This window comes from Falco cherrug, chromosome 1, assembly GCF_023634085.1.
Source record: "Falco cherrug isolate bFalChe1 chromosome 1, bFalChe1.pri, whole genome shotgun sequence".
Lineage (NCBI taxonomy): Eukaryota > Metazoa > Chordata > Aves > Falconiformes > Falconidae > Falco > Falco cherrug.
This window is the reverse complement of record NC_073697.1, coordinates 39589567-39605359: the sequence shown is the minus strand read 5'-3', so window position 1 is coordinate 39605359 and position 15793 is coordinate 39589567. Positions and strand designations below refer to the sequence as shown.

General features: G+C 44.8%; 1 protein-coding gene across 3 annotated transcripts in view; it reads left to right on the top strand.

Moving 5' to 3' along the window:
- The window catches only part of EXOC6B (exocyst complex component 6B), a 312139-nt gene that overhangs the window by 198763 nt on the left and 97583 nt on the right, over window positions 1-15793 (top strand). For all 3 annotated transcript variants that reach the window (XM_055706488.1, XM_055706484.1, XM_055706491.1), the window contains exons 17-18: window positions 2664-2798; window positions 3920-4099. In XM_055706488.1, the coding sequence (XP_055562463.1) occupies window positions 2664-2798; window positions 3920-4099 (315 nt within the window). The remainder of the gene's footprint in view (window positions 1-2663; window positions 2799-3919; window positions 4100-15793) is intronic.

Genomic DNA, 15793 nt, shown 5'->3' with positions numbered 1-15793 from the left:
TCTTCCCTCCTGCTCCTCCCAAGACTCCCTCCACAGAGGAATGCAACACTATCCCTGCACTATCCATCCCCCAAACGATCTTTTTTGCTGCTGTTGCAAACATTCACACAGTGTGATGGAGTGTAGGAAGGGCAAGCTGGGTGTGGCTGTCCCCTCAGCCGCTTGTGCCCGGTTTAGATGGTGTAGATGCTCCTTGGCATCTTCCACGCTGAGTGGAGGTGATGCCTTTCTTTGGGCTGAGAGTGACTACTTCATGTGCTTTAGAGCTGAAGAGGATTTTTGCGAGTAAAGCCTATGTAGCACAACCTGAGTTTAAAATAAAGGTGTAGTATGTCCAGAGACTGGTGTTCCTCTGAGTATCTTCTCATGTTTTCACCCTCTTGCTCCTTACCACTTACCAAGGTACAACTAGCTCTTTCCTGGGGTTATCTCTACCATAGTTTTTTTTCTAATTTGATTGAAGAAAAACTGTTTGAGCATCTTTGTTGCCTCCTGCCTCATTTCTTTGTGTAACCATTGACCTGTTTGTCCAAATGGAAGCATGTGGCATTTTTCTGATGTGTTTCTCAGACCTTCCCTCTTAAGAAAGACGTTGATATGACTGTGCAGCACAGGAATTAAAGGGTATGTTGAAGGGTCCTAGATCATATGCAAGCATAGTCCTGGTGTCAAAAGTGATTGCAGAAGATATTTAAGTACCTTGTATAACTATCACTTCCCAGATTTGATTTATGCACAAAGCAACAGCATCCATTCTGGGCTCTCCAGTGTCACTTTCCAAGCAGCAGACAAGGTAATGCAAGGTTGTGTACCAACCTTCCCTGTCTGTATCCTCTTTAATTTATTTTTCTTTGCTGTTTTTTGGGGCTACCTCTTAGCAGTGGATGTTGAAGTTTGTAAAAATAATCCCGGTGTTTTGAATAACCCTGACATCCCTCAATGAAAGAGAAGGAAAAGATGCTGCTATCTTTTTTCATTTGAGTACCCCAACAAGAAGGTCTTATGCCTTCAAATTCAAGAGAAGATCATAACTTGAAGGAGCCAGAGAGGGAGCAGAAAAGCTCTTAGCAAGTGGTGGAAGAGAATCAAAGTTATAGGTCCTTCAAGTGTGATAGCTGATCTGGACCAGTAAGTTGTGATGATCAGAGAAGAGATTTAGGAGGAATTTCACACAGCTGGAATATCATGATCATGATGTCAAAGTTATCTGACACAGGGAAGCACAAATGAGTGCTTGTCTGAAGGCAAAAATCAAGAACAAAATTAATCCAAGGAATTCAGAAATGAGAAACCCTCCTAGTTACCCATGTCATACATTTCATGGACCAAGTACAATACGAGGAGTTCAAATAAATCATTATTTGATTTAAAAACAAAAGTTGGACTGGAATGAAAGAAGTGTTGGCTGGAAGGGACCTCTGGAAGTATCTAGCCTGACCTCCCACTGGCAACGAGATCATTGCTCACTTGGATCGTGCCAACCCTGACTTTCTCTACCCGACTTTTAATTTCTGCTGAGCAGAGGTTCCACAGCTTCTCTGGGCACGCTGTTCCAGTTCTGCACTACCCTTCCTAATGATTCTTTTCCTTCCTAATATCCAGTCTGAACCTCCCAAACTGTGACCGTTGCCCTTTCTCATGTCATCTGGCTCTAGCAAGAGTTGGGCACTATAACATTTGTGGTGTAACTTCAATATTTCTGTGCCTGCAACACTCAAGTCACTGTTGAATCCATCTCATTCAGAAGATTTGTGAGTGTTTCAAAATCTTTTCTTTAGGGGAGGTGACTGCGGACTGCCACACCGTACTCCAGCAATTAAATTATATCATTCTGGAGCATTAGAATACCTTCCGTGTCTGCAAGACGACTGTTTTGGCATGATATTGAGCTAGACATTATTTGGAAAGGTTTTGTTATAGCTTATGTTGCACCTTGAAAATACGGCAGTCTGCTCAGAAAAAAGGTATCTGCTTAAGGAATTAATGATGCTTCCAAGCCAGTGATCCTAAAGTGGAAGCCCGGATTGTTTTGCTCTGGATTGTGAATGTTTGTGTTGATTGACTTCAGCAGAGGCTTTTACTCTGTAGTTGCCTTTAATGTCCCAAAATAGTGCCATGTGAAGGCAGCTGTGGAGACAGTGTTAAGAAAATTGCAGATAATGGTGGGTATGATAACCAAAAAGATACCAGGGTTAGATCTGCTGTTCACCCACACCACCCTCAGAAAAGTTAAACCTTGTGGATTCTTTGTTAAATGCCTTAGTACGGTGTTGTTTGGTGTCACTCAAGATACGGATTATTTCGGGTTTGTTAGCAGACAGAATACTTGTGATTTGACGTGGTGGTTTTTTGGTAAGCCTGTTGTATTTGGACTGTGCTGAAATGAGCACTGACTGACAGCTGAATGTAGGAAAGTCATTAAAAAAAATAATCTTTTGTGGTATTAGTGGCTGTCATGGGAAATGCTTTCCCCCCAAAATTATCTTTTATTTAAGTTTCTGATGTTGTTAAAGGAGGAGAGCCTTTGAGCATGTAGCAGAGCTTAGTATGTTTGTACAGCGTCAGCTTTTTGTACCAGAAGTTCTTATAAATTGGCATCCACTAACCTGGCACGTCCCTGGCTTCAGGAGCACCATGGCTGAATAACTTTTTTGCCTTTGCAGCTTGTACAGATTATTATAAATACGACCCATTTGGAGAAATCCTGCAAGTTCCTAGAGGAATTCATAACCAATATCACTAATGTACTTCCAGAAACTGTCCACACTACGAAACTCTACGGGACCACAACCTTCAAGGTGAGAAGGCTGGTGGCTCCATCTCCAGGGTGGTTGGAGAGTATCTGCTTTCGGAGCGCGTGTGTGGATGCATGCGTGCAGGGAGCTGAGCTGAGCTGAAAGGTCACTGTGGCATATCCTGGCAAGCTGACGCCATCAGGCTAGCTGTTGGGTTTGTCTTCTGGAGCGTTACTTCTGTCAAGATCATGAGCCTTTGTATCCCTAAGTTATAGGCTGCGACTGCAGCACTTATCTAAAGGAATAAGCAGCTTTTAAACAAAAGCCTGATATTTTTTTTTTTTAAATGAATTTTCATTTTGCTGTTTGAGTGCCATACAGTGTTACACATGTCTGGCCATGAACACAAGCTCTCCTCTTTCACCCAAGAGGAGAATAGATTTTCAGAACTTATGTTTCTGTATCTTTCCACTTCTTTTTAGCATTATCCCCTAAAAATCAGGGCTGGCAGAAAGTGCTAGACTTTCCCAGTATTTAAATCATAACTCAGGAGTGTCCACCCAGATACTTTATATAAAATCTGAAGGCCGTAACTGGATCAACTATGGTGTGCCTGAATTGTGTCCCATGGCTGGAGAGCAGGAGATGGGAACAGCACTGAGGACTTGAGCAACAGCAGGGAACTGCTTAGGTGAGGTTTGCCCTTGGGATAACTCAGCAAGAGACTAAGGCCCCATGTCCCCAGGGAAGTCCATTTGTTGTCTCTTAGGGCATCATCTGCCTGTTTGGCCTAAGGGTGAGTTTTCCTATTGTTATTCTGGTAGGAGGTTCCTCTGCGGCCCTCCTGCACCCCATACCTGCACACGTATCAGTGGGTCTCCACATTTTTCCAGATGGGACATTCCTCTCCCAGCTCTCTCTCTTCCATCCTGTGCTAGATTTGTCTTCCTGGTTCCCAGGTTGTGTCAGAAGCAGACATCAGCTTGACCTGGCCTACCACTGACCTGGTGGCACATGTCCCACCGGTCTGAGCTAACCCAAGGCTGTAGCAACCATGTAGGTGCCTACAGGTGCTTTGTGTTGTGCTACCTTAAGGGCTAAAGGTTGGGTCAGTCTCCCATCCTGTCACTTGTGTAGAGGTTGTGGTATGGAGACTCCATCCCATGTGACATCTTGTTTCCCAGGATGCCCGCCATGCTGCTGAGGAGGAGATTTACACTAACCTAAACCAGAAGATAGACCAGTTCTTGCAGCTGGCGGACTACGACTGGATGGCCATGGAACCAGGCAGCAAGGCCAGCGACTACCTTGTAGATCTCATTGGCTTTCTACGCAGCACGTTTGCTGTGTTCACCCACCTCCCGGTAAGCCATCTCCAGCGATTTACTTTCTTTTTCTGTCTGGGGAATGCACGGGCATCCAATGTTGAAACTAATGGTTGCTCAAGCTTTATGGAGTGTGATGGAAATGGAGCCTTGGACTGCCACATTCTTATGAAATAACAAATCTGTTTTTAAAGGAAGCTATTTCATGCGCCTCCCCAAGTATTTGCAAGTCTGCGTATACGTGAACGAGGGAACTATCACAGTCCGCCATGCAGAATCAGGATCATAATTCAATAGCCACCTATATTTTAGATATGTTAACTTTCAGCTTAATGGACGTTCAAGATTTTTTTCAAGAGGTGCCAGTATCTGGGTGTCTATTATTTGAACTGCAGATACATTTCCAAATGTTTGTCAAGTCACTGAATGCCTTACATCAAAATATTGCTCTGTTGGAAGGCAGCATATGTTTCTTTCTTTTCTCTGCTGTCTAAAATATGCCTGTGTTTATGCTGTTATTGCAATCAAGAAAATGTATTTTATGTTGGTTTTTTGCAGTTGGCGGAGTAATGTCCCATTGCATAGGAAAAATAGAATCATCAGGGAGTTTCTTTTTTGCTCAAACAGCTTTTTTCCCCCCCCTTTAAATAAGATTTGTTCTGAGCTGTCTGGGTATATACTTACAAGTATCTTCAATCAGCAGGTATTTTGAAATAGCAAATCCACTGAACACTGTATTTGTTCTAAAAGTGATTTCAGAGCTTTCTTCTTTCCTGGACTGTTATTTATTTGTTGTTGCTGGATGCCCAGGTTTATAGTACACCAGCACCAGGCATCTTTCATTAGCTTGGATATAAACAGGAAGAAAAGATTTAATAATACACAATGGCAGTTTCCTTCATTCTGCTTGTTTATGCCACTATGATTGCTCTGCTGGAAGGATGTTCAAGCCATCCAGAGCTGTTTTAGGAGGTGTTGCAGCCCCAAAACTGTGCAGCCTTCTGCATGGCTCATGTCTTTGGCCTTTTTATCACAGCAGGAAGGTTTGACAGCAGGATGGAGATGAGAACTGATTTGCTGTGGATGGAGAAGCCCCCAAAAGAGAAGTGAAAGTGGCTTTCATGGTTCTCTGTGCCTAGAGGTGGTGTTGAGGAGAAGGTGTTTTCTTGGCTCTGTTAGCAGTGGAGCAAACTGCTAAAAAAAGTGTTCACTCCTGGGCAGAGAGGTCGGAATGGCTTTCATCCGTCTTCTTGTTCAGGCCAGGTTTATTGCTGAAATGCCACCTCTGTTGGCAGCCTTGAGCTGTGTGGCTGGTGGCCATGAGAGCAGGCACGGGACGGGTCCTGAGGACCACCTCAGGAGGTGCTTGGAGGTGGCTGTATTCCTCAGCTGCTGCATTTCTCCTTAAAAAAGGAAGATGTGGCTGCACAGGGGTGATAGATCACCTGGAGACTGCTTCCACAAATCATACTGGGAGTACTTACACAAGTAATGGAATTTGACTCGTGAGTCTTTGCACCAGAGCATGAAGCATGGCTAGCGAGAGAGATGAGGATGAGGAGAGATGCCCACAGTGATTTATGAGATGGACTTGGGGTGATTTATCTTCCTCAAATATTAATGTTTCCTCTTTGAGTGAGTCAGAATTGTTTGGGAGACCGGGAGGACAGCTAATTGGTCTAAAAAGGACCGAGACAGATCAAAGCAGCCTTTTTCTATTCCTGGACTGGACTAGAAAGGGCCCAGCTGAGGAGAGGGCTGTTTGCATTTGCAGTGCAGCACCTTATCTTCAAAGCATTGCATGGCACTGATCCTCCTGACAGCCTCATGAGACAGCGGAGGCAAGTCCATCAGATGCTGCAATCTGATTTGTGAAGCTGTAGATCTGGTTCAGTGGTTTGTAGGAGATGTAGGTCTGGGATATTTTTATATACATTGGAGTTTCTTCCTTTAGAGGAGTGCCGTGAAGGTGCTGTCACTGACCACTGCTGGCGGGTCCTGGCATACCCTTGCAAGCAATGGTGGGTGAGAGCAAGTCAGGAAGAGTCAGGGTACATCTAAAAGGCACCCAGGTCCTTCGGTGTCTCTGCTGGTTTGTCTTTACAGGGTTCAAGGGCCTCTTTCCAGTGGCTTACTTAGAAACACGTTAAAGTTTCTGGACTTTGCTAAATGAAACATGGGAGATAAGGTGTGTAGAAGCCCACATCTGTCTAAAGCAATGCAGGAAAATGACAGAGAGATTTGTGAAAGCACCAAAAATGTGGGATGAGCTTCGTTTGTGAAAGGAAAGAGTGAGAGGGGTTCAAGGGGGAAAGGAAGTATCTCCAAAAAGGGTGAATTAGAACTATAAGAACGTATTGCAGGATTGCTAGTGGCAAGGCAGAGCTGTTTCTGTACTGCTGTTCCAAATCCAGCCCAAATCATTAGCACTGTAGCGTTAAGATGCAAGAGGAGTTGCTGCCCTGTTTGAAATGAGTTTGCAGCCTGGTCCAGCTGTAAAATACAGGATTTCCACCCTGCCAGTAGCTCACAAAGAAAAGCAAGTTACTGTGCACTATCCTGGGAGCATCTTCTCATTTCTAGAAGTGGACTCTGTGCAACACTGTCCCTTCCTATTCTCATGTCCTTTGCTGGTTTGGAAATGCCCCCGTCTTCCAGAGGTGATAGTTGGGTACCTCCATGTTGAATTTACACAATTTTAAAAAAGTGAAAAGTGTTCTCCTAGTACTGGAACTTGCAGCAGCTTTTTAGAAGAAAAGTGTGGCAGTCTCGGGAGATGACTAAGTGCAGGAGCTGAGCTACTCACTTGCCTTTTGTCACACAGTAATTAGACCCAGAAAAACCTTCACCTGCTGATCAAAGAAACTCAGCCTGGGCATGTTGGTGGTTACCGTGCTAAAATTACACCAGCAAAAAGTGCTGTCCTGTAATAGAATGGAGCCGAAAGTCCTGAGCCTGCAAAAACGCAGGCGGCTCCTTAACGTGACGGGTGTGAGTAATCCCATTGTCTCTGCTGGGGCTGCTTGTCTGCAGGAAACCTTGCTGGGGTCAAGGCTCCAGTGTGCCGCAGGGCAGATCAAACCGCCTTGAAAGGTCCGGTTAACTCAAGTCAACGTTTTGGAGAGGGAGTGAAGGAAAGCAGAGATGCTGAGCGAGCTAAAAGGTGACTGAGCCAAGATTTGGGCATTAGGTTTTGTCTCTCCCTTTTTGGATGTGTGAGGCTGAACTTTTCCTGTATTTATTGGGGGGAATCCCAGAATGGTTGAGGTTGGAAGGGACTTCTGGAGGCCATAGAATGGTTTGTGTAGGAAGGAACCTTTAAAGGCCACCTAGTCCAATGCCCCTGCCATCAGTAGGGACATCTTCAACTAGACCAGGTTGCTCAGAGCCCCATCCAACCTGACCCTAATTTATAAGGATGGGGCATCTCCCACCTCTCCGGGCAACCGGGTCAATCTCGTCCAACCTTCCTGCTCAAGCATGAAAACTAACCCAGACCAAAGCTCGTCCTGGCTTGTGGAGCGGCATAAAGAGTCTCCACTTTCTCTAGTGTTCAAGCAGGAATTGCAATCCCTAATTTTTCCCTTCAGAGTATCAGAGTAGACATTGTGGGAGATGGTGGAAACCGCTTGATATTAGGAATATCTGGAATCGATTTACTTTTTGCAGCTTTGCTTCAGGATGCTGAGCCCCCATCTGCGAAGGGCATGGTGGTGGGCACAGCATGTGCTGGCAGCGGGGAAAAGTTCATGGTGAAGTTAGCAGGGGTTTGGTGCATACCGCTGCTGCATGAAATTTTCGTGGTGGTTTAGAGCCACAATTCGAAAATGCTCCACTAAGTGCCCAAAATGTCTCAAAGCAAATAAAACGCTGGTGGAAATCAAAGCATAATTAACATTTGGCTTCAAGGCTGCCCTCTTCCTGTATTAACCAGGGAGAGTTGGTTACTGCTGCTGCTGAGCTTATTAATATGGGATGCTCGGGGCTCCTTTAAAAGAAAATACTTTTTTTTAAGAAAAAAATACTTTAAGGGGGGGAAAAAAGTGTTCTAGGGGAAAAAAAAAAGGTGGTTTCTGGTTTTCAGCAAGTAAAGGGCTATGGCCTCAAAAAATTAACATTTCCAGCATTATACTTTTGAAAGAATGACTGAAAAAGCCTTTTGTCTTTGATGGCTGATTGTTGTTTTTATTTCTTGTTAGACAAGTTAATGTAAATCGCATTGACAGGGCTACTCCAAACACACTGATTTGTTGACATTAAGCTTCTCAGAGATGGAGGGTTGTGTCAACACCTACAGTGAACTGTCAGGTTAACAAAGCAAGGATGTTTTCTTGGGGGAAGGTAGCAGGGTTGGAGGGAAGGGGGGGGTGTTTTGTTTTTATTTTAAGTTTCCTTTAATCCTCTGTTGGTCTTGTATCTTGATAACCTCCTTTGGAAGGTAATCAGGGCAGGTCAAGAGGTGATGCTGACCCGGGAAGGGGAAGCAATCTTTCAGCAATCGAACAAACTGTAACCTCTGTCAGCTTGAGCAGTTCAGTGTGAACTCTCTGCAAAGTGGGTTTTGGGTTAGGGTTTTTTTCCCTCTTTTTTTCTTTTTCCTTTTGTGCTTATTTTTGCCAGATGGCAGGCACAGATTTCAGCTGGATCTGCGTGAACACTGTCCCTGCTCTGCCTGAAACATTTTTGCCTTATTCACCATATTGGCATCTCTTTCTGGTTGCAAATGAATACGCCAGCCCCGACAGCTCTTGCTTTAGTAGAAAGAGCTTTGGAAGTATTTATTTTTAAAGAGAATGATTATCTATGTTATTTAAAAAGCTAAATCCCTCTGTAATATTTTAAAAAGCAAGACACTGTGCCTGAAAGTAAAATGTCTTGAACTTTGCACCAGCCACAGCTTTGACCACGTTGGGAGGGACCCAAGTGGAAAACAACAGTCATGAAAACATCGTCTGAGCACCAAAGACACCTTCTTTAGATTTGCACGAGTCCTGTCTGTGCTTAGATAATGTCCCTTTGCCCTGGAAAGAGCTGAGCAAGAGCTGATTCCTGCTGTCACTCACTAGGGTTTGACATCCATTACCTTCATCTTCCAGGTGGGAAAGCTGAGGCATGTGGGTGTTGACTTCCAGAGTATACTTAATGGCAATAACACTGGTCTTGTGGTACTTTGATTTCCTCCTCATCCTCCGTAGACCAGGTTCAAAGAACCCATGTTTTGTTTTTTTAATAGTTCGCCAACTGCTGAGCAGCTGGTGCCTTGGTTGGAGCATTGGTGGGTTGTAGGCACCTGTGGGTGATGATCTATATGTACCTCTCTGCCTTTCTCGCTGTTGCTTTGCTCTCTTCTGCATTTGACTTTCAACTCCCTGTGTTGTCCTCTGTAGGGGGATGTAGATGTCCACTCTACAATGTCGGTGAGTACAAGACTGCGTGTCATGCGCATTTGGTCTGCTCTGCTCGCACCTCAAATGTTAGAGGGTGAGTTGAACCAGAAAAGGTCCTTTGTCTTGGAAGGGAAAAGATTGAGTAGAGGTTTAAATCAATAGGATAAATTAGAGACCAAGGGAAAGGGTTTCCTTCCAGACAGGTTGCCCACAAGCATGCCGTTGCAGTTGCATTGCTAAGTTGTGGCTTTTAGAGCATGTCACATTTAACTGGCTCCTTTTATCCCCCATGAATCCCTAAATGTGCAGGGAATTAGGGGAAATGCCTGTTATTAGGGAAAGCATGATGGGATCTTCAACCTCTGCTTGAAAGAGAAAAGATCTCTGCAAAATCCCCCCTCACTCCCTCCCTCCCTCCCTGTATTTTGTTCAGACAATTCCCCCATGGGGATTTCAGCCTGGCGTTACTCCTGATCTAAGTGCTCTGACCCGGGGCTTGGACTGCTAAGCCTTCCCTCTGTCTGGAGTGTTGGAATAGTATTTTATCCAGAAAATAGTGTGAGTTCTTGATGTTTGCTGTCTCCCTATTTGGATTAGGGCAATTATCACATAGAAAGCGTAGGAGACCTTTCAGACCTACCTTCTGGTTCAACCAATACCTCTAATTGTTGTCATTTCTGCTTGTTTCATGTGCGAGAGAAAAAGCTGCGGCATTTCCATGGATAGATCGCAAACAAAGTGCTCTTGAGCTACCTTGTTTCCTCTATTCCCATGTCTGCAAGGCAAGGCACGTGCGAACAAAGCGTGCCTCTTTTTTTTTTTTTTGTTTTGTTTGGTTTTTTTTCTTTCTTTTGTTGGTGTGGTCCTGCTCAACGCGGTTGTGCGGTGTGAGATGCGGCCGGCGCGAAGGTGTAGCCTCTACCCCAGCTTCTGCTTTTCCACCTTTAACCCCTGCTCGTCATTTTAATGCTGAGCTGCCATGGTAGTATTGATATTTCATGCCACGGTTGGATGCTTGTACCCCTTTTCCTGGAAACTGAGCATAGCTAAGCCTTGAGTATTTGCAGGCTCTGGGCACCTGGGGGTTTCTAAGTCAACATTGAGGTCTCAAATCAACGCCAGCTTCTGGAAAGAAAGAGCCTTGTTAAAGCAATTTGAGGCCAGCTTCCATCAAAGCTGTGGCTTGGCTGCTGGCAGGGCTGCGGGAGCTGCCCGCGCTGCTGGGGAGCAGGCAGGGATGCTTCGGGCATCCCCTTGCAGCCACGAGTTTCCAGGAGTGGTGTTGAATGTCGACCATCCGACGTGGTGTCCTTAGAGCGTACCCTAAGAGAGACAGATGCAAAAAGTGGTAGTGCCTCTGGCTTTTCAAGATTTTCAACCATTTAGAAGCCAGATGTATTTATTTCTTTAATTGAATCCAGTGCCTAGACAGCTATGGAGACAGCTTCCTATGGAGAGGGGTGCATTAGTTTCATTAAGGTAAATCAATGAAAAATAATACCTGGAGGTCCCCTGGAAAGGGTCAGGGATGGAGTAATCCCTTTATATGGTGGGACTTTGCTAGCCTGCTCTTTGCTCATTTTGTTCTTAACTGCAACAGATTCTAACTTTCCTTTTAACCCTTCTAATTTTCTGTTCTCTAGGTAGTTGTATTAATTGGTGGAAATAAATCACTAATCTGTCTGTCCAAAAGAGATTGAAAAATAAAAATCTGATTGCAGAAAACAGCAGGACAAAGGAGTAATTGTAGCGGAGCTTAAAATGTCCGGTGGGAAGTAGTTGTGGCTAATCCTGGGAGTTTCTTGGTGTTGTAGATACGGGCACACAAAAAAACCCGAGTTGCCTGAGATGCAGACATGAACAGGGCATGAGCAGCATCCAAAATCCTCCTGGTATGGTCCTCAGGGGGCTCCCTTTGCTCTGCAGAGATGATCTGAGTCTCTTGAGGGGGGGCACTTGGACCAGCTTGCCACGAAGGTTGGTCAAAATGCTCCTAAAATGAGGGTGCCTTGGTGGGGAGAAGGTGGGCTGGTGGCTGGAGCAGTGCTTGCATGACTGTGGGGCACCATGCTGCCCGCCTTGCTGCGGGCTGGTGGCTGTGCGTTGCTTTCTTGGGCTTCTCGAGTGTCTCCAAAATTCCAAATGCTCACCAAAATGAAGGGGTTGAAGCAAGAACTAATGGTTGCTTTAAAGCAGGGAGCAAAGCGTTCAAATACAGAGGTTTTAGCTTTGTTGGCTGGGGAGAGGGCTGACCTCTGATTAACCCAGGAGCACTAGTTAACTCGAATCTGGGTAAGCCAAGTTATCTTGTAATTACATGGTTTCTTGTCTGCTTTCAGCACTTAGAAAATTAATTGAAGCTAAAATGCCCAGTCCCATAAATCCTTTAAACCAGGGTGTGCATACTTCCCTAGGTACTGCTTCCCTTTGTGTACTCACCTTGGCATGTTTGGCTTTGATTTTCATTTTACAAACTTAGATTTATAAAGCTATTTTATGCTTACTTTTGCATGCACCTACATACACAAAGAATCAAATGTGTGGTGTGGGGAATTTGGCAGCTGAAAATCCATCCTCAGCGTAAGGAGTCCAAACACGCTTGCTGCTTCCTGCACCAGAGCCCCAGCCTATACCTTTCAAAAACCGATCAGAAGTTCAAGTATGGGGTTTCTTTTCCCCTTTAATGAATTTTAGTGAAAGACTTTGCAGCTTCATGCTTTCCTCTTATTTCATCCCCTGGCAACCTGTAGTCTTGTAAAGCTCTTCTTAAATTGTGAACATGCTAAGGAGTATCAATGAACACCACTGCTGCCAAAGCCCCCAGCTACCTTCCTTAACCTACCCATGGGAGGAGACCTGCTTGTCCTAGAGGAGCCCAGCCTTCAAGTGCAACATCCTTTGAGGTCCCTGTGCAGAGGGCACTTGAGTTGAGGTTGCGTGGAGGAGCGTTGGGAGCTCATGCCCATCATTCAGAGCCAATAGCCATGTGAGCGCAGTTGAGTGCTGTTGGTGTGGTCAAAGTGGCTGCAATTAAGGACATGTCATTTTGTGACCATCTTGGGGGTGCCTTTACATGGAGATAAGTTCTCTCTGGATCTTGCAACCTAGGTTAGATGTAATAGCAAGAAAGAGCAGGAAAAGCATTTAAAAGTACAAGCCCTTATGGATTTCTTATGGTCGCCATGGTCCTTCTTCATTGTGTTTCATGAAAGGCAACAAATAAGGAGAGCCTGATGGGTTAATTAAAAAAAAACAAGGCAACAGTAATTTCTGCAGCTTTGACCATCCATCTTTTTCTTCTGTTTTAAGATAACATCTAAATATTGAAAATGGAAATTTAACGTATGATTTAGTTTTTGGAAAAATTTAAAACAAGGTGAAGTTTCATATGCTGCTTGTGTTGGTCACTCAATCAGCTCTGCTTGGGGAAAAAAAAATTCTCCCTAACTGGGTGTTGATGGCTCATGGAGTGGAAATGGAGTGGGTGGGTGGTACTTTTTTTTGTTATTTTGAGCTCATAATTTTTTCCAGTCTGTTCAACATCTGGGCCTTAAGTCATGTATTAGTTGCGTTTCCAACAGGCGGCCTGTACGTCACGGCAACATGCTGACCCTTCCTTCGGCATCTCGGCAAGCAGAAATCTGCGTAAACAGGGAATCTGGAGCATCCCTGTGTGTGCAAAGGGTGATAAACCTTTGGTGGCAGTGTGCTGGAGGGCTCTGCTGTGAGGATAAGCGCAATGTGCTGTGCTGTGAGCCTCAGGATCTTTCCCCTTTTATTAATTACTTCAAATTATAAAATTATATCGCCAAGATGAAGCGATTCAGTTCACTCTCTTTACGTCTTCCTACTGCCGTAATTGGCAGATGCTTTGCCCTGATAAATCAGCAGAAGGAAGCGTGGTTCTAGCTCTTCGTACACTAGGGGAGAAAATAAAAAAAATAAATCTGTATTTAATCAACTTTTTGTTTCCAAAATGGCAGCTGCTTTGTATTTAATGGAAAATCAGACTCTTCCCAATGGAAAGAATGTTATTCCCAAAGTGAATACAAAAGAAAATACAAGCCACAAAAGAGGAGGATGAAATATGTAATTTATTTATTTATTTTCTCGTTCATTCCAGTTGTGGAGCCGTGCGCTCCAGTCGTGGTCGGGCCATGGCTCTGGTTTGCGTCAAGTAACTCTGAAAGTCTCAGCCCGTGGACACGGGGACCAGGAGAGAGCCTTGCTCCGCGTTAAGGGGCACAAATAGGACCAAGAAGAATTAAGGCTACTTCACGCTTCATGTGTACATAGGGAGACTCATTAAATGCAGGTTATTTATGGGTTTAATTCCTCTGCAGGCTGAGATGTCTCCGCTGTTGGAGCACCAAGTTTTTTGCTCAACACCTCTTGTCGTGGGGTCTTTTTCAGAGGTGAATGATCTTTGTGGAGACCCCAGTGGTGGGCACAGGGGGAGGAAAAGATGGAGGAGCACCTGAGCCTGTGCCTTGTCCAAGCCCACGCAGCAGGCCTGTGGGTTGCCACCCTCTCCCTGAGGTCTCAGTGAATCTACAGCACTGCTCATTCTTGGTCTGCTGCTGGTGTTTGCTCTGAAGCACGTTTAAATGTTGAAAAATTAATATTAAGTGCTGGGGGGTGGCTGCCAAATTGCCAACGTGGTGAGTCAAAAGCCCCAGGTTTGTACGGTTCAGTCAATGGTGCAGTTTGGTTTTGGGTTCCCTCCTGCTGCTTGGCCTGGGATGTTGAGCCATGCTGTGGAGATACCTTCTGGGGGAAGAAGTGGTTTGAGCTGTTGTGATGTGCTTTGTCCACATAATTAGGGTTTTGCGTGGGTTTTGGTAGCTGCTTCCCTGATGACCCCTGCACCTTCCAGGCTCATGATGCTGTTACCCAGCACAGGAAGGTGGCGCAGGCATTTGCGGTGCAGCTCATAACAAGCATGGAGTATTTACAGAGCAGGTAAATGTGACTTTTTTTTATCTGTTATTGTTTAAAAAAAGAGGGTCATGTAAAGAAAGCAGAAGGCAGGAGACTTAGAATGGGAGTTTGATGCCACGAGCTAAACCTCCAGCCTGATGGAGCAGATGGTTACATGGTTAATGAGAGTGTCCATAGTTAAATCAAAGCTAACAAGGATAAAGAATATAATTCCTAGCATTTCTCAAAGCATAATGCTGTCGTATACCTAACTGGACTGGAAGGAGTGCCTTCCAACCTGTGTCCACTGTGAAGGTCCTTGCACAAATCTCTGAAGCATCTCAGAGACTAGACAGCAGCTGGATGCTCCAGCGCAGGCATTGCTCATTTTGGGTGAGCCAGGCTCTGCACACAACTGTTTCCATGCTATAGACTTCTAAAAAGTGGTTAATTAAAAATATCCTGCCATGCATTTTGGATGGTGTGCAAGGAAGAAGATGCAGATCATGGAATCCTCTTATTTCCCTGGGGTTTTTTGCATGTGTGCATATGCAAAGGAAAGAGAAAAAAACAGCAGCATCCCAGCTTTGCCACAGACTACTGAGCTTCTACAAAAGACCTCTGCCTGGTTGTGTTTGTGTGCCTCCGTAAGGCTTCAAATGAACTGTTCCGGGCTTTAGTTGTAACAGCTGTATCCCGAGGTACTTCCCTTCTCTACCCCCTGCCCTTCCTTCTATTTATTTCCCCATTAAAAAAAAAAAGGGGGGGGGGGGGGGAATAGATATTGCTTGTTGACTCTGACAGTGCAGTCAAAGTGAGGGAAGAATCTTGTGTTCCTATGCGTGCTTTGGTCCTGGATCCTTTTAGATCCTGGATCCCATGATTATACGTGGTTAGAAAATCCATCAGTTGTACTTTTGCTGTTGGGTATGTTTGTTCCTGCTGGTAAGCAGGCAGATGCAGTTCATAGTCCAAGACCCCTGGATGCTTATGTAGGAAAAACCTTGCCATAGAGTTGGTTATTCCACAAATTAAATGTCATTTGGTTAAAGACCAATAAAACCCAAACTGAATAAAACAACATTATTAAAAAAAGCCAAGCCCTTTCAGATCTGTCTGTGGGAGCTGGTTGTGACAGTCACCCCTGATGTGATTTCTACTGTGCTGCTCTGTATGAGAGCCTTGAGTCTCCCACCGGCTTCAGCCAAAATAGCCTCCAGCTGTTGACCTTGGGCATCTTCGACACCGCCAAACTGTTAGGATTTTTCCTCTTTTATTGGAATGTGAGGGGATTTATATCGAGCTGCAGTGGTTGGTGTGACTGGCTGGTTTATTTTTTGTGTGGTGAGGATAATTGCTGTATTTGCTTTTTTTCTCTCCTTTTCTTTTTTATTTGTCTGGTTGCCTCTAAGCTTCTGTTGGAAGT